The sequence below is a fragment of the Paramisgurnus dabryanus genome, chromosome 4 (assembly GCF_030506205.2).
Source record: "Paramisgurnus dabryanus chromosome 4, PD_genome_1.1, whole genome shotgun sequence".
Taxonomy (NCBI): Eukaryota; Metazoa; Chordata; class Actinopteri; order Cypriniformes; family Cobitidae; genus Paramisgurnus; species Paramisgurnus dabryanus.
In genome coordinates this window covers 48,093,785-48,116,914 of record NC_133340.1, presented here as the reverse complement: position 1 = coordinate 48,116,914, position 23,130 = coordinate 48,093,785, and the positions used below count along the sequence as shown (strand labels likewise).

General features: G+C 37.7%; 1 protein-coding gene across 15 annotated transcripts in view; it reads left to right on the top strand.

Annotated features, from left to right (window-relative positions):
• cd99 (CD99 molecule) overlaps nt 1-23,130 on the top strand; it is a 141,320-nt gene that overhangs the window by 77,711 nt on the left and 40,479 nt on the right. For 11 of the 15 annotated variants that reach the window (XM_065254891.2, XM_065254895.2, XM_065254893.2 and 8 more), the window contains 2 exons: nt 16,030-16,056; nt 16,250-16,273. The exons of 1 other annotated variant lie outside the window; for it this stretch is intronic. In XM_065254891.2, coding sequence (XP_065110963.2) covers nt 16,030-16,056; nt 16,250-16,273 — 51 coding nt within the window. Of the gene's footprint in view, nt 1-16,029; nt 16,057-16,249; nt 16,274-18,560; nt 20,208-23,130 lie in introns of those variants that run through there. 3 more of the 15 variants (XM_065254890.2, XM_065254883.2, XM_065254894.2) reach the window with 1 other exon arrangement.

Genomic DNA, 23,130 nt, shown 5'->3' with positions numbered 1-23,130 from the left:
TCCTCACACATGCATTAACCTCAGAGATTATGACCTTAGTTAATCAACCATACTTATTCAGAGGAGCTTGATGAACTTGCAGCTTTCTTTCAGCAAAGCCTGATCATAACAATCACATAATAAATCAAATAGTCAAAGTAACATTTAACAAAAAGAAACTTATCAAAACAAAAAGAAACTTGCCAGAAACACAAAGAAACTTATCAAAACAAAAACATCAAACATTTGGAAATGAATGTAGTCGATGTACAGGGAACTACACTAACCTTTTCCACTGGTGGCACTTACGCTACCAACTTTTTCAGTTACTGGCGCAAAATATGATTTGGTCGCACATATTTTTTTCAAGTTATATTAAGGCGCTCTGGATAATAATGAACAATAATGAAACTATTGCATACAGATGCTTTTTATTTTACTTGCCATCTTTTAAACCACATGCCTTCTAGTTTTTTTAAACGTTGCAGTGTTGAACCCGGTGAAAAGGGCAATCATTACCCACTGACAAATAATGGTCTACTATACATGTGACGTAGAACTAATAGTGTGTGACACAACACAATATTTTGATTTATTGAAAATTAATATTAATTTTACATTATATTTCATTAATCTAACCACCCCAAACTTTCTTTGCCATTAACAAAGCTGACACTGTTTGTCAAAGCACCACGAAAACACTTAATGTTTTTGCACTGATATATGAAGCAATTAGACCCCTTTTATCAAACTCAATATAATACAATACTATGTATAGTATATTAATAGACAGTGCAGGTCTATAGATTATAAATGCGACTGATGTTATGACTGATGTTATCATGGTAATAATTTCTATTAGATAGAGCAGAAGCAGTAAAAGTGCCTATCTTTCTATTTCTCTCTTGCCGATTTAAAAAGCTTAATCCACTCATTATTTCAGATTTAAAAGTCTACTTGCTGTCCCGGTGACAGACTTTACATTGCTTTGCTCGTTCAGCAAAATGGGCTTGACATTAGCACTGCCATTTTGCTACAATCTCTGTGCAAACTTAATATGGATATGGTTTTAGAAAAGATATGGTTTATTAATAATAAGATTATTTAAAAAAATGTGAGAAAGAAAATGCAGCGTGTGGTCGTAACAAGAACCATCGCCATTAACCGGAGGCACGCTGAAACCGCACCCGAGCTTTAGCGCGGTAGCGCTCATGGCCGTTTTCCGATCGACTCGGGTTATAAACACAATATTAATCAGACTTGGGACCCAAAAGTAATTAAACTAGGACCTAACCTGACCCGACAAACCATTTAAAATATAAACCCGGAACCATACGGGTCCCGTGTCCTCAGTGAAGAAAGACCTCTGCTCAAGTTCAGAAACATGGAAGACACTGCGCTTGCTTCGCGTCCCACCCAATTCATTGAGAAACAGCTGAGCACGCGAACGCACATTCATAGGGAGAGACACGACGTGCTTTCACGCAAAATGAAGCCAATGTGTTGAAGGCTCAAAGCACGTTATAAAATGTATTCTTAAAATGAAAAATCATAGCATATTGTCTAAAACATTAGGTAGCACATTTGCGAATTGCGACCCATTAAAAATTATATATATATATAAATAAAGTGTGTATATATATATACATATATAAATAATATATATATATATATATATATATATTATTTATATATATATATATATATATATATATATATATATATATATACATATATAAATAATATATATATATATATATATATATATATATATATATATATATATATATAAATAAAGTATATATATATATATGTGTGTATATATATATATATATATATATATGTATGTATATATATATATATATATATATATATATATATATATATATATATATATATATATATATATATATTATATGTGTTTTATCTTTTTTGAGATATTTTAGCAAGAGGGTTATGTTTGTGTTTAAGCAGACACTGCAGCAGGCTAAGCATTTATAGCTTGACATGGCTGAAGTCAATAACTCACCAAAATTACAACCAATGTTTGGCTCAAAACTTGCCTAATGGGAGTTTTTTCCCTTTTATTATTTCTCTTTTTGTAGGCCCATCAGAGTGATTTCCTGAGTTCTCTCACACATGGTAAGAGTGAATTTCTGCCAATTGATACATGATGTGACAGGTGTTGTTAATTATTACTTAGTTTATCTTTATGTTTTTTTTATTAAAGGTCAGCGAATGGATTATCCAGTCACAGTACATAATGAAAGGTAAATCTCAAGTAATTAAGTAATGTACAAAATGTATAAACTGAAGTGTATTTGCTAGCAACTAATCTCTATCACATTACCTCTATCACTCTTTCTAAAAGACTTGCCAAAGATAGAAGCAGCTGAGTGAATCTTCAGAGTGATTCTTCAGAGAGAAGATGGAATGGTAATGTAAATCTTAAGTTTTTATGTTGTAGATATAACAGCACGTCATTTTAGCCGTTTTATGTTTAAAAGGGGTTTTGCACCTTTCCATTGCATGTTACTCCAGGGTCAGGTCGAGTCAGCTCACTTCACTTAGGCTTTGTTAGATTTTCCATCGAGTTTAGTAACACTTCAAATTGGGAGAGATTATAGGCATGTTGTTATATTTGCGCTGCCTACTGCTGTGACATCATACAAGTGAGAGCAGTGTTGGAATGCTATACGTTCCCATACATTAATTCATTTCTCAGTCTGCCACAAAATCGATGTTTGCACATCGTGTTTATAAGGCTGGACAATATGGTCAAAAATGTTTATTGCCGGTATACTTTGTTAATTTCGGTCGATACGGTATAAATCCGATATCGGTATGAATGTTAAAAAAGCCTTGGGATAAACTGCAAAGAATGCCCAAAACGAATGTCTGTACATACAAACTTCTAAACCAGGAGTCGGGAACCTATGGCTCGCGAGCCATAAATGGCTCTCTTCCTGATTTTATATGGCTCTCCTATTTTCAAATGTTGACTTAAAAGACACCCTCGAACAAGATGACAAAATTATTTTTAAACTATTAGCATACTCCATTAATGTATAATTATGAATGTGTAAAATAAAATAAAATATGTTTAAAATATTTAGGTAAGACACTCGCAGCTTAACATGATTGACAGCGGCGTTTGGCCTGTAGCTAGCCTACCTGTCAGAGAGCTGAATTTTAATTGGACGACGTGCCTGTGTCATGTCCACATCAAGTTAAACAACAACCTAACTAAAAATTAAAAATCATCATCAACGAGAGCAAGATGGCGAAAAGAAAAAAAGACGATAATTACCGTTCATTCCAGCCCGAATGGACGGATCAATTTGCATTTGTGGAGAAGTCGGGGTCCGCAGTGTGTCTCATTTGCAATGAACGTATTGCGTCGCTCAAAAAGTCAAATGTTAAGAGACATTTTGAGATGCACCATGCAGCATTCGTTGCAAAATATCCCGATGGGGATTGCAGGAAAAAAGCTTGCACTGAGCTTTAGCAGAGAATGGAAACGGGACAGCAGCAGCTGCTTGCATGGACCAACAAAAGCGGGAATTTGAATTCTGCGAGCTTTGCTGGCGCTCTGGAGATTGTGCGGAGTGGGAAACCATTTACAGACGGAGCCTACATTAAGGGTTGCATGCTCAGTGTGGCTAAAGAACTGTTTAACGACCTCCCAAACAAGGATAAAATTATCCTAAAGATCGAAGACATGCCTTTGTCAGCAAGAACTGTTCATGATCGTGCACTCGTGATGGCTCGCCAGATAGAGGAGATGCAGATCAACGACATCAGTTCAGGTAGTTACTTTTCTCTTTCCCTGGATGAGTCTACGGATGTGAGTAATATAGCACAGTTAAGCATAGTCGGGTGGTATGTGACGGGTGATACATTGCTTGAAGAGAGTATTGCTGTTTTGCCGATGAAAGATACAACAAGAGGCGAGGATGTGTTAAAATCTCTGATGGATTTTGCTGCAGAGAAAAAGCTACCACTGAATAAACTTATATCTGTGTGTACTGATGGAGCACCCAGTATGTTAGGAAAACATAAAGGATTCGTTGCACTTCTGTGTGAGCAAGAGAAGCGTCCCATCTTAAGCTTTCATTGCATTGTGCATCAAGAGGCACTGTGCGCTCAGTCGTGTGGAGAGGATCTTCACGAAGTGATGTCATTGGTCGTTCGCATTGTGAACTTCATTGTGGCCCGAGCTTTGAATGATCGCCAGTTTAAGGCCCTGCTGGATGAAGTGGGGAGTAATTATCCAGGGCTGCTACTGCACAGCAATGTGCGTTGGTTATCCAGGGGAAAAGTGCTCGCCCGCTTTGCTGCCTGTTTAAATGAAGTGAGGGCATTTATGGAAATGAAAGGAAATGTTCATCCCGAGCTCACTGACATTAAGTGGCTTCTGAAGTTTCACTACCTGGTTGATAATACAAGTCATATGAACCACCTCAATGTGAAAATGCAAGGCATTGGAAACACAATCTTGTCCCTTCAACAGGCAGTGTTTGCATTTGAAACAAAGCTGGAACTGTTTATCAGGGACATTGAAAGTGGCCGTCTCCTGCACTTCGAAGCATTGCGAGCATACAGAGAGGATTGCTTAGCGAGGGACCCCGCTCATCATTTCGACCTCAGGCAGCTCGCAGCCTTTACGTCTGATTTACTGATGTCATTCAAATCACGTTTTGCGGACTTTCGCAGAAATGCCGATTTGTTCAAAGTCATCCACATATGTGCACCGTGGACCCACAAAACCTGAGTGTCATCCCTGGCATCTCCATTGGAGATTTTGAGCTGGAAGCTGCTGAACTGAAGGTGTCAGATATGTGGGTGTCAAAATTTATCAATTTGATTTCCGAACTAGAAAGCCTCGCTCGTCAGTGGGCAGAACTGGCAAAGCAACATAAGTGGGCAGATATGAGAAAACTACAACACGAAGACAATCTCATCCTGAAAACCTGGAACGAACTTCCAGCCACTTTCAGCACAATGCATCATGTCAGTGTTGCTCTGCTGACAATGTTTGGCTCAACATATACATGCGAGCAGTCCTTCTCACATCTGAACAACATAAAAAACAACCTGCGCTCAAGGTTAACGGATGAAAGCCTGAATGCCTGCATGAAGCTGAATCTCACCAGTTATGACCCCAACTACAAAGCACTCAGTAAAATGATGCAGCAACAAAAATCTCATTAATGTAAGCAGGGTGCAATGCACTTCTTGTTAATAACTTGTTTATGATGCCTGTTTCTAATTTTTGTGGTGTCTTAGGAGTGCTAGAAGAAACCAGCACTATGTCAGTGAACAAAATATAGTGCTTTAATGTAGTATTGTTTGTAGTACCCTACAGTTAGCTTGAGTGTAAATGAGTTAAAAATAACTGCGTTATTGACACCTACTGGTGTTGTATAAAACTTCCAGAACAACTACCAGTGTAAGTTGTATATTACTGCTGTTGTTATTACATAAAAATGTGCAAACATTTCTAATACACGAGTGTAAACTTTGCTGTGGCTCTTTTGAAAATTTTCTCTCAAATGTTTTGTTTGTTTGGCTCTTCTGGATAAAAAGGTTCCCTACCCCTGTTCTAAACAATTGAATTTACCAAGTCTATGAAGCCTCCTCCTATAAAACTATATAATATTTACAAAAATAAAAATTGTATAAATAAATTGATATTCATTTCTTATTTGTATTTAGCCTTCATACAAAATTAAATGTAAACTCACTGTCAAATAATCAGACTTTAGGGCTTCACCTTTAATATTAATAAGGTTCAGTCAGTGATAAATGCTGTAATGCAGGGCTCTCAAACTAATGGATAATTTTAATAACAAATTCTTCAGTCACAGTATTAACTTTCATAGTGCCATCATTTTGATCAATTTACTATTGTAGTAATATGTGGAAAAATATTATTAAATAGCCTGAGTGTAAGTGACCCTAAAACTTTTGAATGGTAGTAGGCTATTTAATGATACAAGGGGATAAGATAGTTGGACAGAAACATTTATATCAAAGCTCTATTTGTAATTGCATAGCAAGCTGCATAATCATATATTGGATACTAGCATACTACTTCATATACATATACTCATAACGAGAACAATAGCTGCCTACATACTTTTATCTATTGCACGTTTCTTTCCCCCTTTTTAACACGTGAACCTGATTTTTCTCATCCGTAGTTCAGTTTGTGTTGAATTACATCTCCTGTTCTCCCTCCCTATATGGTGTCACCATTGGAAGCTGTGACTTGACGGGAACTAACCCCGCACCTCCTTCTCATATTCTGAGTGATAGCTCTTCTCTGGGAGAACAGCAGATTCATTGATCGCATAATAACAATGATATGATTTGATGCGAGGAACAGATGAGAGATTTAAATTCGATCAAGTATTACGTTTTCTGGAATGCACGGCTCATGGTTGCTTAGCTGCAAAAGACGCCCTGTGTTTAAAGAAAGAACCGCATTGACAGGCATTTAACACGTGTTTTTACGCCCCATTCAGACAGACAGCGACCAGCAGTAAATCTCATTCATTTCAATGGAAATCTGACGACTTCCGGCGACACGAGTAAAAGTAACCGTTGGCGACTGTTTCGGCGTGTCCAGTGTAGCAAGAAAGTTTAGAAAAGTTAAACTGTTTTTGTAAAACGACTACCAATGAGAACGAAGCAGTGGAGTTCACATCATCCTTCTCTCGTCAGTTACTGGAGTGGATGGTACTCAATTGTTTATGACTACCAGATTTAAACATGCCTCATTGAAAGAGACTGGTGACACACAGCGATAACGTCGCTGGCTGTCTGAATGTGGGAAGTGACATGTGAACGGCCACGGGACGCAGTTATGTATATCGAAATATCGGAAATGTGTTAAGAAGCCATATCATTGAAAAAATGTATACCGCAACATATATCGACATTGAATTACCCCTCATTCAGACAGCCAGCGACGTTATCGCTGTGTCTTGCCCGTCTCTTTCAATGAGGCGTGTTTAAATCTGGTTATCATAAACAAATATGTACCATCCACTCCAGTAACTGCCGAGAGAAGGATGACGTGAACTCCACTGCTTCATTCTCATTGGTAGTCGCTCTTGAAATTCACTCAACATTTGCATAAAGTTAAACTTTTTTTATCTCGCGTCGCTGGACACGCCCGCCAATGTTCGCTTTCGCTCGTGCCACCGGAAGTCGCCATGTTTCCTTTGAAATGAATGAGATCACGTCGCTCTGCTACTGCTGGTCGTTGGCTGTCTGAATGGGGCGTTATTGTCACTACCTCTGTCTCGCATGATAGTTTTTGTACAAACACCTGTGGCAGTCGACACGCTCTGCTGAGCCTGATTTAAGTTGCAGAAATGCCGTGAATGCAGGTGGTATAAAAAAATATTTGTCATTTTATTTCATGGTAACGGTATAGATGTTTAAGCTTTATGTTTATATTGTATTTGGAATATACAAATTTGCCACTCACTAATTAGCTTTAAACTAAATGCTCATCACAGTTTTTCAAATGTATTAAGTTCAAGTTAGTGTTAACGTGAGAATTCACTAAAGATAACAAAAGATTAAGGCTTGATAGACAGAATCTTGTTTTTAAATCAGTTATTTATTTTCTAGGCTATTGAAGTATAGTATGCATTGTATTTTATATTTATGCAATACATTACATTAAAAATAGGCATACAAACAAGTATGAATATGCAAAAACCAGACAGGGAAAATACCTGTATATGAGATCTTTAAATCTGGAGATTATAAATATGAAGGTGCTATGAGGTAAGGATCATGGAGTCTGTTTCGAAGTGGTCTTGTCGCTTTTTACTTTCTTTGACTTGCACCTTAACTGTTCAGTCTCTTCTTTTGTCATTCTGATAAAAGTTGTTGTCCTGTGAGCAAATGGCACGTCAAACTACATCGCTCCAGCGGCGTCCGCTGCTCAACATACAGTACAATGTTTCCTAAGGGAAAATGTTATTTGCACTTTGTGCAGAATAGTAGATCGGATTAACTCTTTAACATTAACTCATTTATGTGACCAAATGAATCTGATCAGAGAAGTGGCCAGGTGTAAAAGGGACATTTAATGACTGCTGTAATGTAAAAAAATGTTTTAAATAATGTAAACTAAATATAGTAAAAAGGACATTTTGAAAATTTTAATTGTGCAATCATGGTGAGAAAATTGGCAAAATAATTAGAAAAATATATTTTTTTAAATTGTCAGCTTCGGACAAGAATTTTACTTTTGGTGCATCTCCAATGCTTAGTATATCTTTAAAAGCCTACAAAAAAATAACTGATTCAAAAACGAGATTCTGTCTATTAAGACTTATCTTTTATTTATTTTTTGCATTTTCCCTTTAACACTAACTTTAACTTATATTTTTAAAACTGTGGTGAGCATTTAGTTAAAATCTAATTAGTGAGTGGCAAATTTGTATTCCAAAAACAATATAAACATAAAGCTGAAACACACACATACTGTGATATATCTCATTTTGAACCACACTCTTCAATACACAATACTATGTTGTCTAGGAAATATTTTTTCCATGTAGCCACAGTATGCAGTTCTAACTTCCTGCTTGTTTTTAATTCTTTAGAATGTCTCACAAGAACCAATGAAATCTGGGAGACCTCAGAGGATGTCCTTGCTGTGACTGTGCAAAAACAGCTATGTTATGCCCGTGGCGTGAACGGATTGGTGTTTAAAAGGGCCTGCATTCAACAGTGTCTCTGTTTAATGTGAAGAAAATCCATCGCATTTGCATCAGAGGAGGAGCTTCAGTTACTGAATAGTCCTAAACAATGAACTGTGGTAATGTTTCAATTACTAAATGTTTCAAGAAGTACAGTTGTGTTTGTCTTTGAGTTTTGTATGGTACCTGTATGTGGTCTTTCAAAAATTGAATTGAATTGAAATTGAATTGCTTTTCCAAATTCATTTTGCTGATGTATGTTTATGATGTTGTCTCAATTTTCCAGAGTCCTCTAGTGGCAATAATATTTATAATTTTAATTTGTACTTTTGTATTTTATGGCAAAAAATTTGAATCATACAATTGTATTTTACGATATACGTTTAAATTTGCTCGTGGTATTTAATTTCTTGAGCGTGATATCCTGTTTAAACTGTGTGGGTGTATTCAGGGCCGCCTTAACCTAATGTGAGGCCCTGGGGCTGAGAGGTTTTGGAGGCCCCCCATAGCCTCAATTTATAGTCTCATTAAAAAAAATTTAATATCTAGGTAATCTACATCACAAAATGCATTAGTTTCTTTCAATACATACAACAGTGAGTTTTTCCTCTTTGACCCAGAAAACACCATAATATCATTATTAACATATCACTGAGCCCACTTGAGCATAAACACAAGACAGTTTATTTAACAACCACACACAGCAACTTGTGGTGAAAATAAAACCAAAATGTGTGAGAGTATATATGTTTATAAGCTTTATGTTTATATAGTTTTTAGAATATACAAATTTGCAGAAAAGTGCCACTCACTAACTAAATGCTCAGCACAGTTTTAAAAATATAAGAAGTTAAAGTTAGTTTTAAAGTGAAAATGCATTAATGTTAACAAAAGATAAGTCTTATAGACGGAATCTTGTTTTTTAATTAGTTATTTATTTTGTAGGCTATTGAAGATATGGTATGCATTGTATTTAGTATTTATGCATACTACGCATGTAAAACGAACACGTATGAATATGCACAAAACAGACAGGGAACATACATGTATATAAGATAGATAAGGACATTATAAATATGAATGGTGCGATCAGGGGATGATCATTAGAGATGGTCCTGTCGCGCTTTGACTTGCACATTTACCGTTGCGTCGTCTTTCTAAACCAACAGATGTGAGCTAACATCGCGTCAAACTACATCGCAACAGCTGCACACGCGTCACTGATATAAACGCAAGTAAACTTAAACTTTATAACAACGAACAGCATTAATATGTTCGGGTACTCCTTTCTTTATTTGGCGGCACAGTATCTTGCGCACAGTTGGAGAGACTTCTGCATGCCAGAGAAAGCACGAGCACAGAGAGAGCGAGCGCGCGCGCAAAGAGAGAGAGACCTGCACCTCAGTGCTTATTATGAAATTTCAGAAATTACTCTTTCATTTGTTGGTGGATAATTTCCCGTTTCTCTGTCACACTCAGCCTAACATGTAGGAATGCCAAGTTGAAAACGCGCACATTACGCGGAATAGAAAAATCTGTTACGTCTGATATTTTATTTCACGGTAAGTTACCACGGACCAATCAGCAGCCATGTAACGTGCAATTAGAGTGATTGACAGATAACCTGACGAGTTACAAAACAATATTAACGTGAACTTGGGAGGCCCCTGAACTTGAGAGGCCCCTGGGCTTCAGCCCAGGTAAGCCCGTGCATTAAGGCGGCCTTGGGTGTATTGCAAGTTAGTGACTTTTTGCTTTTAAAGTATGTTAATTGTAGCCCTACATGGTCTCTGATTTTAAAACTAGTCAAAACAGACTTGATTTAGTAACATTGAATCCTGCAGTAGATAAAGCTTGTTTTTTTTATATTGTTGCTATATTGTTAATTAAACTATTGAAATGATGTTCAATAAACATTGATTTTATATCCATCTTGATTGATTTTCCATCATTGAAATAACATTATTCTAGGGTGCAAACCTGATGAAAAATCAACGAAAAATGTCAACGTTGTTTCAATGATAATTTGGTTAATGGCATCAACATCAACTCTATGTTGATTCACTGTTGGTCTGCTACCTTGAGTGATTGAATTTATGTTGAAGAAAGAATGGTTTTTTAACACTTTTTGATTGATTTTGCATCATGAAATAACATTATTCCAGGGTGCAAACCTGATGAAAAATCAATGTAAAATTTCAATGTTAATTCAATGATAATTTGGTTGATGGATTAACATAATTTCAATGTTGATTCACTGTTTGTCTGCTATCTGGGAATGCTATTTTTACATATCATGGGCTCTATTTTAATGATCTGAAACGCAAGTGCGAAGCGCAACGCGCAAGTGAGTTTGTGGGCGGATCTTGGGCTCTGTTGCTATTTTCCCGGCGTGAGAAATAACTCTTGCGCCGGGCGCAAATCAATAAGGGGTTGGTCTGAAGTAGGTTCATTATGCATAGGTGTGGTTTGGGCGTAACGTCAAATAAACCAATCAGAACGCTAGCCAACATTCCCTTTAAACGCAAGGGCGCAAGTTCCATGGCGGGTTGCTATTATTATGATGGATTTACCAGGCGCACGCCAGGAGCGGTTCACAGCCGAGGAGACCGACGTCCTTGTACGGGGGAATCCCACGCTTGCCAGCATAAATCGGGCACGCCGTGTAACGGGAGGTGGATCTGCCTCAGGACTTGACGCCAGCAGAGGACATCGCTGCGTCCACCCTCACCGCTGAAAGGGTTTGGGGGCTTTGAAATCGGACCCAAGAAACGCAAGCAAGGTCCAACCCCAAAGTACTCTTACAAATCAAGTTCATATACATTAAGGTTTCTTATGAAAACATTTTAACTATTATTTACATAAAATAAACGTAATACAGCCACACAACAAAGTTATGAAAATATTTTAATCGTTATTTGCATGAGAATAAATAAAAACTATCACCACAATGCTCACCACTATGATTCCCCTTATCTCGTGTATTAATATTTTTAAGTGTAACAATTTATGATTTGCAAAAATAACTGTTGCATCTGTGTAGATTAGATAAGCAAAGTGTATGCGCGTTGTGCACGCTATACATTATGGTCAAGCATGCGCCCTTAAAATAGCATAATGAACCACGCGCAACGCGCCACTGACTTTAGACTAGTTTTTTTTGGTTAGTAGCGCAATTGTTTTTTGAAACTGCAAAATAGCATAAGAGATGGTTTGCGCCGCAACACGCCTCCTTTTTGCGCTGAACCACCCAGGGAGCGCAAGTTCATTCCCTAGTTTGCTGACGTGCGTCTGTGGAGGGAAAAACCCCGCTGTGCGCCGGCGCAAAATACGAATGATACATGCGTCACTGACAAAGTCAATTGCGCTGGGTGCAAGATAGGGCCCTATTTGTTCTGTTGTCTATAAAATAGTGACTAAACAGGACCCAGTAACGACCCACGACCAAGTAACTCCTTGTTTAATCCAATCAGCTCTTTCTTTAACTGCTTTTTTTATCTGACAAAATCATTGTACATTTACATTGAGGCTGTACTGATGTTGCTCTTCTCATCAGTGTTATGCTTTTTATCTTAAACACGAGTGGTAGTTTTATTGTATATCGCGTATAGCGCAATTTGTTGCAAATTCAGAAATATGAGAGAATACACGGTTGCTGTTACTATGCTGTGCACGGGCATACTGCATCGTAGGTAGGGAAAGAGCTCGAAAACACAGACTCACACCAGAACGGGTATGTGTGGTAATGCTAACCTTTTGTTAAGTCACTCATGATGAACTCGATCAGCCGACTTCTCTGTCAGTGACATCTGTGACCATTGATGTTTACGCGCAAAAGAAAGTACACGGAGGAACGCCGAGTTAAAATACTTTTCACTGTTATGTGATAAAGGCGCGCTGCATGCAAAATGAGAGAGAGGGGAGGGGCGCGTGCACGCTCTTGAGGCGGCCCGCCACAGATAAATCAATGTATGGGAAACACTAGGTTCCAGTTCTGGGCCCCCCCACCCTGGGCCCGGGACAACAGACCCGTTTGCCCCCCTCTGTCGGTGGGTGTGACCACATAAGCCCAATTCTGGCATCTTTACACCAGTCAAATATCGCATACAATTTAAAATACTACTAACTGAATTCTGCTCTCTTAAAGGATAATTCCGGTATTTAACACTTTGAGTCTCATTTCTGGTTTGTTTTGGATGAACTACAGTGATGAACACTAAAATTTTGACAATGGGGTCGTGTCTTGACTTTTTGACTCGTTTAGAAGGGTCTCTTGACTGCTTCAGAATGGAAGTCAATGACCATGCACAAACATGTCATTAAAACAACACTTAACGTTCATTTTCAAAACTGTGCTACTCACCGAGTGGTTTGTGGTGTTTGTTGATTATCCTTTAACTGTTGGAGCCATTACATATTGAGTTTCTTTGTTTGACACTAGAGGGCGCCATTAGCCTTTCTGATGTGTTTAAGTTTGTGTTAATGAGCCGCAGGTGGTGAGGAATGGACTGTCAAAGTTTTTTGACCGTGTGAATCGGTTGTGCTAATGTTAAGTTAGTATTTTGTTTATGTGTTATGAAGGTTGAAGTTTTGTAAAGTATTTTATTTGTCTTTATTTGATTTATGTGCCATAATAATAAACGGACAGGCATATTCAACTTCATCCTAAGATATGGACAATACATTTGTTTGTTTTTTAGCAAGCCTAATGCACGCGTTAAATTCAAGACCTATAACTCCTTCCCCGTCGTTACACTTAACTATCCCTAGAGTATCAAAAGTGTCTAAAGGTGGTAGATCCTTGTCCTACTTAGCCCCTAAGCTCTGAAATGATATGCCAACTGATCTCCAAGAATCAGACACAGTCTATTACTTTAAATTTAAACTTAAGACTTTTCTCTTTAACAAAGCATTCATATGTGTCTAGTAAATGTACTTATCTCGCAGTAGTTAGCCTGTATGAAACAAAGCATTAACATAACTCGTCTGGGTAATATACTTATGCCGCAATAGCTAGCCTGTCTGGAACCGAGCAGATATTAAATCACAACACTGTGTGACACTTGCATTACATTCAATCTCCTACGCTAATAGGATTTTGTTTCTCTCTCCCTGTCTCTTACTTTAACCCGAGGACATTGAGACAAACAGACCCAGTTCCGGCTGCTGTGGAGGTCAACACATTACTGATCTACTGGCTGTCCTTAAACGTGATGCCCAGCCGATGCCTGACCAACGACCACCGACGAAACCCATTTAATGTCCTTATCCGTTTACATACCGTTTACATCCCATATATATCAGCTGATATATATACACACAGTCGATCTATATATCTCCCAAGGGTTTTTTCCCTCCTAGGCTTAATGTTGGTTTTTCAACCCCGGGGAGTCAGCCGACATTGGCCATGACCATTTAAACCATAAACAATGCACTGTCACTTTAATTGAGCGTTAGCAGCACAGCAAAAATGGAGCCGACGCTGAAATTATTGCATCACTGCTCATGCGTGTGTTGTGCATGCTTTAACTTGTTTACATGGGCGCCGAAAAAAACATGAGCCACTTACGCGCTGCTCACACCTGTGCTGTGAAACCGATGTAAAGTTAGCGCTGTACACTTTGTGTTCATGCCAGAAGTCAGAAAAGATGTACAACATTGTGCTCAGTACCTCAGATTAGAGTTTACAAGTCCTGGCCAAATTTTATCTCCAAAGTGCATATAGACATTTTGTGTTGATTACAGCACAAGAATGTGATTTCTTTACTCAAGTCTGTCTTAGGCCTTGTCCATACGAACATGGGTATTTTTATAACCGTGACTTTTTATGTGGTTCAGCTGTTCATCCACACGGACACGCAGTATCACATGAAACAGAACATATTTAAAAACCCCTGCCAGGGTGAGTATTTTAAGAAATGTTGGTTGCGGTGTTGTCATGTAGACAGTAAAACCAGGGTTTTTGACTTGCAACGTCACTTTTGTTAGGCTTCTGATTGGCAAATGTGGCTTTACAATTTGAGTTATATCACCGCTTGCTGGTGTAGCATGCTCTTGACAGCGCGTGATCACGTGTTTTGTGTGTTCATGTAGGCGTAGATTTTTTTTAACCGCAGGAGGAAAAACTCCGGTTATAAAAATACCTGTGTCCATGTGGACTAGGCCTTAAAGTAGCTTAAAGCTTTTACAACAAAGTAAGAAAAGTGGATTGAAAGTTTAATGGTTTACAGTAAGGCAAATATATGTTAAGAGTATGGTAAAATAAAATAAAAAATATGTACATAAAAAAAGAAAATTATCTATTTATTAATGAATTTATAAATGTTTGGACATGTTTGGACTTGGTTTTAGTGTTGATGTTTTTGTTTTTACACTACCCAGTGACTGGTGCCACCAAAATGAGGCCCAGCGCCACCGGCTGTAAAACTTGGTGGCGCCAGTGCCACCTCTCTCAAATGTTAGTCTGGAGCCCTGCAGTTATTTATACTGTATAAATAGTTTACAGTACTATACTATGTGGTGTACACTGAATAACTGTAAAAATTACAGAAATGTCTAACTGTATTGTCACTATTGCACATATTGGCACAAGATACTGAAAGACTTTGACTGTTGCCTTCATAAGCTTGATTTTATGTGACATTTTGCCCCTCATTATTCATATTTCTTTATTTTAAAAAAAGTGTATTTTTGTTCATTGTTGTTGTTGTAAAGGTTACAATTGGGACAGAGATTGTGCCATTTTCAAAGAGTTTAATAAAAGTTCATGTTATATATTTTGTTTGCATTTGTAAGTAAAATTGTAACTGCTTACATAGGCACGGAATACCAATATATTTATTAATTCATTAATTGAATTGCATGGAAGAAGTTTTTGATGTTTCAAATCATAATGAACTGTCCGATAGTTACACCCCTAGTAAGAATGTTGTCCCACCTAAGTTTTGATTCCTGCTTACAATAATTTAGTAATATAACCGCAATTACCAAAAAAGCCACACAATAATCCTACAAAGCTGTCAATCCTGATGGACAACTTTAAGCGGAATCACAGAAAGTAAACAGATGCACTCTGATGGATTAAGAGAAAGTTTACTCACATGTGACTTGTATTAACAAAGTCTGGTTTGTTTTAAAATATTGCCTTGTGAATGCGAAACCAACATAAAATTGCAACATTGAAGCAATTTAATCCCCGGTTTTGGAACAAAGCAATTGATCTACAGGTCTGAAAACACCCTTAGATTATGTAGTAGACTGTACAAGTAAAATTATATAATTGTGTCTTTGAATGTGACTTATTTTTTGTTTGTTTTTTTAGGGCGTGGATCAGGCCCTGGTTATGAAGGTATTTTTCAATATACAGTACATCACCAGTCAAATGTTTAGCATCACTTGTTGTTTAAGTGTATACAGTACATTTATACACTCTATAAAAATGTGTATTGTGTATGTAATTAGTCATTTAACCAATTCTTTATTCAGTTAAATTTAGATTTTTTTCTTTTACTGGATGATAATTTTTGTATATTTTTTCATAGGTGGTGCCTCTGACCAACCTCAAGGTATATATTTTATTTAGTTATTATTAAGTAAGTTCAGATTTGTACTGTAAAGTAGTTTCTTCCTTTATTCTTTATTGTTTAGAAAAATACCAAAGACAAAATTAGCGTAGTTTAATCGTGAAAGTGTAAGGTGGCATATAAACAACATACATAATTCTAATGAGTGTTTTTGGCCTTACAAAGCAGCCCAGGTGAAGTCTGTCTTTGACTCTTTCTGTCTTAAGTTGTTTGTCTTTCCTCTAAGCTTGGTTATTTGCCTATTAGGGATGTGCATCTCCATAACTGATCCCGATGCATAGCCTACGATGCGATACATTAAAGATACATATGAAGCAGCTACCGATGCAATACGATGCTTCCCTTTCGAGAGTGGTCACTCCACTTTGCGTTGGCTGACGCTATGGGGAAACTCCTCCCTATTCCGGTTGTTTTGGTGAAGTGGGAGGAGTTAACCCATAGCGTCAGCAGACGCAATGTCTTGTTCCCGTCTCTCAGGGAACCGAGGTTACGATAGTAACCGAGACGTTCCCTATCGAGAGCGGTCTCTCGACATTGCGTCCGCTGACGCTATGGGTTAACTCCTCCCACTTCACCAAAACAACCGGAAGAGGGAGGAGTTTCCCCATAGCGTCAGCGGACGCAATGTCGAGAGACCGCTCTCGATAGGGAACCGAGGTTACGATAGTAACCGAGACGTATTCCCCCCTTTACGATGCAATGGGGTCTGATGCAATGAAAAAATATAATGCTATGCCATATAATATGGTACACTCTTAAAACGGTTGTGATAAAACAACACATTTTGTGTCTAGTTAAGCGCATATGTCTGATTACTTGTCAGAGCAGCATCAGTCAAATCTATTTCACTAGATAGAAATGCCCTAATAAATTAAACTCCATTACGCATTTTAGCTACAGCCTTGACCTTCCCATGGCTGCTTCCTCAAACACATTTATGTTGTCCCTAACTAGACACATCTCTGTGTTATTATTGGAACAACACATTTTTTGTTGTTTAAACACATCTTGCCATGTCATATTTATTTATTTTAACAAAAAATCAACACACAATGACACATATGACACATATAAATGTAAGAGCTGTCCAAACTGAACACAACTTGCACTGACATATCTTAAAATACATTGATGCCCTTTGTTTTGCCTCAAAATGCACGCCAGTAATGTTTTTAGTAAGACATGTTTGTTAAAACTAGTTATATTTCCTAATTAAACTAAGGCCTAGTTCTGTTTGTAGCTAATCCCTTTCCGGTATGTGTTAAACACAAAACAATGTGTAAAAAATTAACACATACTTTCTTAGAGTGTACAGATAGTTTCCACACATTGGATATATACATGGGTGTCTGAATCCTTATAAGACCACTTTTTAAGACCCTTAAAGAAAGGATATTGGTTCCACTCACTTTTTCTCTAATTAAGCGCATATGTCTGATTACTTGTCAGAGCAGCATCAGTCAAATCCATTTCACTAGATAGAAATGCCCTAATAAATTAAACTCCATTACGCATTTTAGCTACAGCCTTGACCTTCCCATGGCTGCTTCCTCAAATCCATTCCACTTGACTCATTTAGAGCATAGACTGTATATTTAGAATCCATATCATTTAAACTCCATTTCGTGTTTTTTATGCTCTGTGACTTTCATGACACACCTCGGTTTTTGTATTGTTGTGATACACCAGCAGGACGTAGCAACAGTTTGGAGAGGGGAAAACAATCTTAAAATATTTCTAAATAAAAAGTAAAGCGCATCTACTAATTATTATACGTAAATAAATCAGTTTTTTAATGATGCAATATGTTAGACACGATGCAACTGCTAATTAGTGTCCGATGCACAGTTTATAAACTTTTTTTGCCAATGCACTAAGCTAATCTGGGAATCTTCCCATCCCTATTGCCTAAAAGTGGAATGGAGTTTCGCAGTCAAGTTGGTTTATCCTTGCTCTTAAATAAGAGCTACAGTTTTTCCCCAAGTAATTATGAATTACATTTTATGTCTGAACACACAAGCTTAAGCATTTTAACTTATAGACTGAATCAGCTTTTGACAACTGAGTTGATCTTATGACTAAACTATCCCACAATTCTTGCATAACAACAGAGCAAAACAATTATTGTCAGAAGTAAATGCTAAAGTTTTCAGTAGGGGGTTGGGTTCCTTTTGTGTTGAAATGGAGTGCTTTTTATTTCTGAAGGCTAATAGATTTGACTGCTCATGGCTGTGCCCTAAATCTCTGCTTCAATTGCCTGTTGTTGCAGATCTAAACCTGAATTGGATCCATCTTATCAAGATTCTAGCCGATAAAATGCCAGAAGGCCTCAGTGTCTGGATTTCCAACTTGAAAGAAATATTAGTGCCCCTTCTAGAGCGGGTTATGGAACTACAGAGTGTAGCCGATGAAAAGACTGAGCTTTAAATTCCTTGAATAGAAATAACCTGCTTCTGTTTGGGCTTAAAAATGGTTTACAACAGTTGTTTACATGGTTTGCGATTTATACTTTGTTACTGATGGTGATCAGGTTTTTTCCTAGGATGCCAATTTGGTAGTGATTAACTGATTGATCTGATTTTATTGTGAGGGGTTTGATGTTTTAGTGTTGGAACAGATTGGAGTAGGTCTATAAGAATGAAGGTGGAGGCCACTTATAGTTGTTTACTGAAGTGTGTTATGTTGGGCTTATTTCTAGCTGTGAAAACCTTGTACTTTATTTAATATTACATTTTAAGTGAACAGAAGGGGCTTTATCTTATTCCTTCTCCCTCTTCCTCAGGACATTTATGGCTTCCTGCCTTTTAAAATTGTTCCCGTTATTTTTACACATACTGTAGAGTTGCTAGAGGCACTCTAACCTTATTCACACAGCACTTTGGTCCCAGAAAATACCCCTAAAATTGGCAGACAAGCTTCTGTGTGAACACATCTACTAAATGTTCTAGGATCGCTACCGTATAGAGAACCTAGGAACATTGCAGTAACATACCCAGAAAGCCCTCTGTGTGAATGAAACGCAGAAACAATGTTGTAAGAGATGTGCCTGAGTGAGGATACGTGTGTCCTGGCAACATAAAGTTATGGTTTAGCTCTTTAAAATGAGAGATTTAATACAGATTAACATTCATGACGAGAAATGTTGGAAAACTAGACTTAAGCTGAGATCATTTACCAGCATGACAGAACAGCGCTCCTTATGATCTTGTTATATACTTTAATACACATGCGTAGTTTCTCGAGAGAAGAATCACAGATAATAAGCATACTTCAGACATTCCGGAGAAAAACAACTAAGTGCAGGACTTTAAACATGTCACGTGTCTTTACAGGATCTTTACGGTATCTTTGTTAACGCACACACAGATTCCGGAAATTCATTGGCAGTGTCCAAAAATCAAACAATCCTGGACAAATCCTGGATGCATTTTCCGTGTATTTTTTTCTCGTTATGTCTGTGTGAAAAGGGCTTCTGATTTGTGCTAGCAGACTGACATTATGTTTGCATGGCATATTTTCAAATTAGAACAAGGGTTTTATATGTTTTTTATGGTATGGTGCATTAACGCCAAGGCCTTATTGAACATTAAAGTTTGTGTTCATACTGCATTTACTTTTTATGGGTGCAATGGTTCACTCTTTTTTATATAAAACCAATGAGTTATCAAACATGTTGCCTATTTGAATTTTATATCAGAAGAGTCTAAAAATCTTATAAGGTTCATACATGTCTATGTCTCTGCTAAACACTTTGCTAAAAACTCAGGTTTTAAACAGGTGGATGTTTGTAAATCTAGACACTTGTCATAGCATGGAACTTTCATGGTTTTACTAAAAATGGGTTAAAAGTGACAGAGCCATAACACACAGCAGTCATGTATATCTTTATAGTATAAACTCACTTTGGAGAAACCAATCAGTATCATGTTGTTATTTTATTAAACGTCTGAATGTTTCTGGTGAAAATTTAACTCTTTATGTCCTACAAAATATGCCTTCAACAATTTTTCTAAGTATTTTTTCTCAAGTAAGCTGCATTGGTTCTTGACTGTCTTCTTGTTTTTGGGCTGAGATTTTCTCTTTGACTCTTGAGGTTATTTTTTCACCAAGGTGGCTATTTGTCTGAGCTAAATTAATTTCAATGATGTTAGCATAGAATAAGCTACATTTTCCTGTGCTACCTTTAAATGAAGATAATTTTCTCTTTGGTTCATGTCCGAGTCACGCCTAACTAGGGGGGTCAAAATATAATATCTGACCTTGAACCCGGAGATGCCCTGCCATGTTAGTCGTGCTGCCAGTGGAAAAATATGATACACGCACATACCTGATAAAACAAAACTTCCTGTCAGATGAACATTCCTGTCAGTACTTTACACTTTAAAAACACGCTTTTATTACCGTGAGACGAGATTGTGAGACTATACCCCAATAAGTCGTGTTTAAATGCTGTTTTCATAACTCTTAATCAACTGAAATTAGTTGTTTTATTTAAACGGGTCTCAGTTCAGAGAAACAAGCTGTCCTGTCAGACGCTGTTCTGCTGTGCACAAGCGGTCGCGCCCTCTGATAGAGTTCAGCTGAAGGCGAGAGGCGCTTGCTTTTTTGCTTTACATGAGCAGCTTGCGTGGTGTCTCCTGCATGCCATGCCATGTTATCTTTTGACTGGCTGTAGCTGGCTAATTTAAAGGAGGTTGACTCGCAACACTCAACACGTGTTATTTTCCCACTTGCAAGCCGATCGGATGTGACATGGGGGCGTGGCAGCATCGACGATTCCATTTTTTTATTTGAAGTTCAAAGTTGTGACTTAATTTCGATCGATTTAGATTTAAAATCGAAATCATGACACCCTTATGCATAACTGATCGTAGTTGTCATTTGTCATGTAGATCCGTCTGGGTTCACAACTTCAACAATGGCACTTTGAGAATGTATCAGTCATGTGTGCAGAGAAGATCTCTCTTAGCATTGTAATAAGGGATTTTCTGTTTTCTCATTTAACAGGGTCTGCAGCCTTTATTAATGACTCTGGATGATAGGATTAAACATGGCAGAATAATGTATTTTAAAAAGTAAACGCATTTATGTAAACAGGGTCTAAGGCTTATAAAGTTGCCTTAGGAAATCTGCATTACTCTGAGACTTTAGTTTAGGCTATATCCACAAAAAGCTTCCCTTAATTACAGTGCATTGAAAATGCGCTGTACTGTTCTTACTGGGCTTTTTATTATTACAGTGCATTGAAAATGCGCTGTACTGTTCTTACTGGGCTTTTTATTATTAGTGGTGCTTGCATTTATGCAAAGCATCACTATTACTATCTTGCATACTTATTATGTTGGCTTGACAAAGCCAACATACTGATATTGTATTTAAACTTATTATTATTATTATGTTGGCTTGACAAAGCCAACATACTGATATTGTATTTAAACTTATTATTATTATTATGTTGGCTTGAGAAAGCCAACATACTGTTGTTGCACTTAAACTTATTATTATTATTATGTTGGCTTGAGAAAGCCAACACACTGTTGTTGCACTTAAACTTATTATTATGTTGGCTTGAGAAAGCCAACATACTGTTGTTGCACTTAAACTTATTATGTTGGCTTGAGAAAGCCAACATACTGTTGTTGCACTTAAACTTATTATTATTATTCCCTCTTCTTTTCTTCTGAGACTAAAATTTCTAACTCTAACTCGTCCTAGAGCTTTCAAGCTACAGCCATCAAACTTTGGACAGACTTTCGGTCTGATCTGACGAGGTGTGCTATATCTTTTCTAACTGATGGGACCTTCCGAATTCCTAAACGGGGCGCTGAAACACCCCAAAATTTCCATTGACTTAACATTGAGACAAACTTTGACGGGTCAAAGCTGCGAGTGAGAAACTTGTAGAAACTTGTGGCTTACCACATTAAAGGAGGCTGACAGGCTGTGTAAGAACATACCTCACAATGGGGTGTAAGCTGTACCCCTGGGGTGTAAGAGGCCCCCAAAATTTCCCATTGACTTATAATGGGGCAGGGAACATGCCCATAAAAGGGAATAAAAGCGTCCCAGATGGAATATCTTCACTTTAGAGGGTCTTAGAGACATGGGGGTGGGCTCATTTTACTCAAGCATCCAATCAGTCTCTTAGGATCACCCCAGAGCTATTAAGCCACGCCCCTAGCAACAATTTTGGGTACCCTAGCAACATCTCCCATAGACTACCATTATAAAAAGCCCAGATGGATATCTTTGCACCAGAGTGTCATAGAGACATAGGGGTGGGCTCATTTTACTCAGGCATCCAATCAGTCTCTTAGGATTCTTATTGAGGTATTAAGCCACGCCCCTAGCAACAAAATATGAAGACCCTAGCAACATAATAAACAAAGCCTTATATCTCTGGATCTGAACATCGTAGAGACACAGGGGTTGGACCGTTTTTCTTGTGGTTTGACGTGTAATCATTATGGGATGCCAATTTTCTCCCTAGCAACCAAACTTAGTACCCTAGCAACGGAATAAACAAAGCCTTATATCTCCGCTTCAGAACATCATAGAGACACGGGGGTTGGACCGTTTTACTTGTGGCTTGAAGTGTGATCATTATGGGATGCCAATTTTCTCCCTAGCAACCAAACTTAGTACCCTAGCAACGGAATAAACAAAGCCTTATATCTCCGCATCAGAACATTGTAGAGACACGGGGGTTGGACCGTTTTACTTGTGGCTTGAAGGGTGATCATTATGGGATGCCAATTTTCTCCCTAGCAACCAAACTTAGTACCCTAGCAACGGAATAAACAAAGCCTTATATCTCCGCATCAGAACATTGTAGAAAC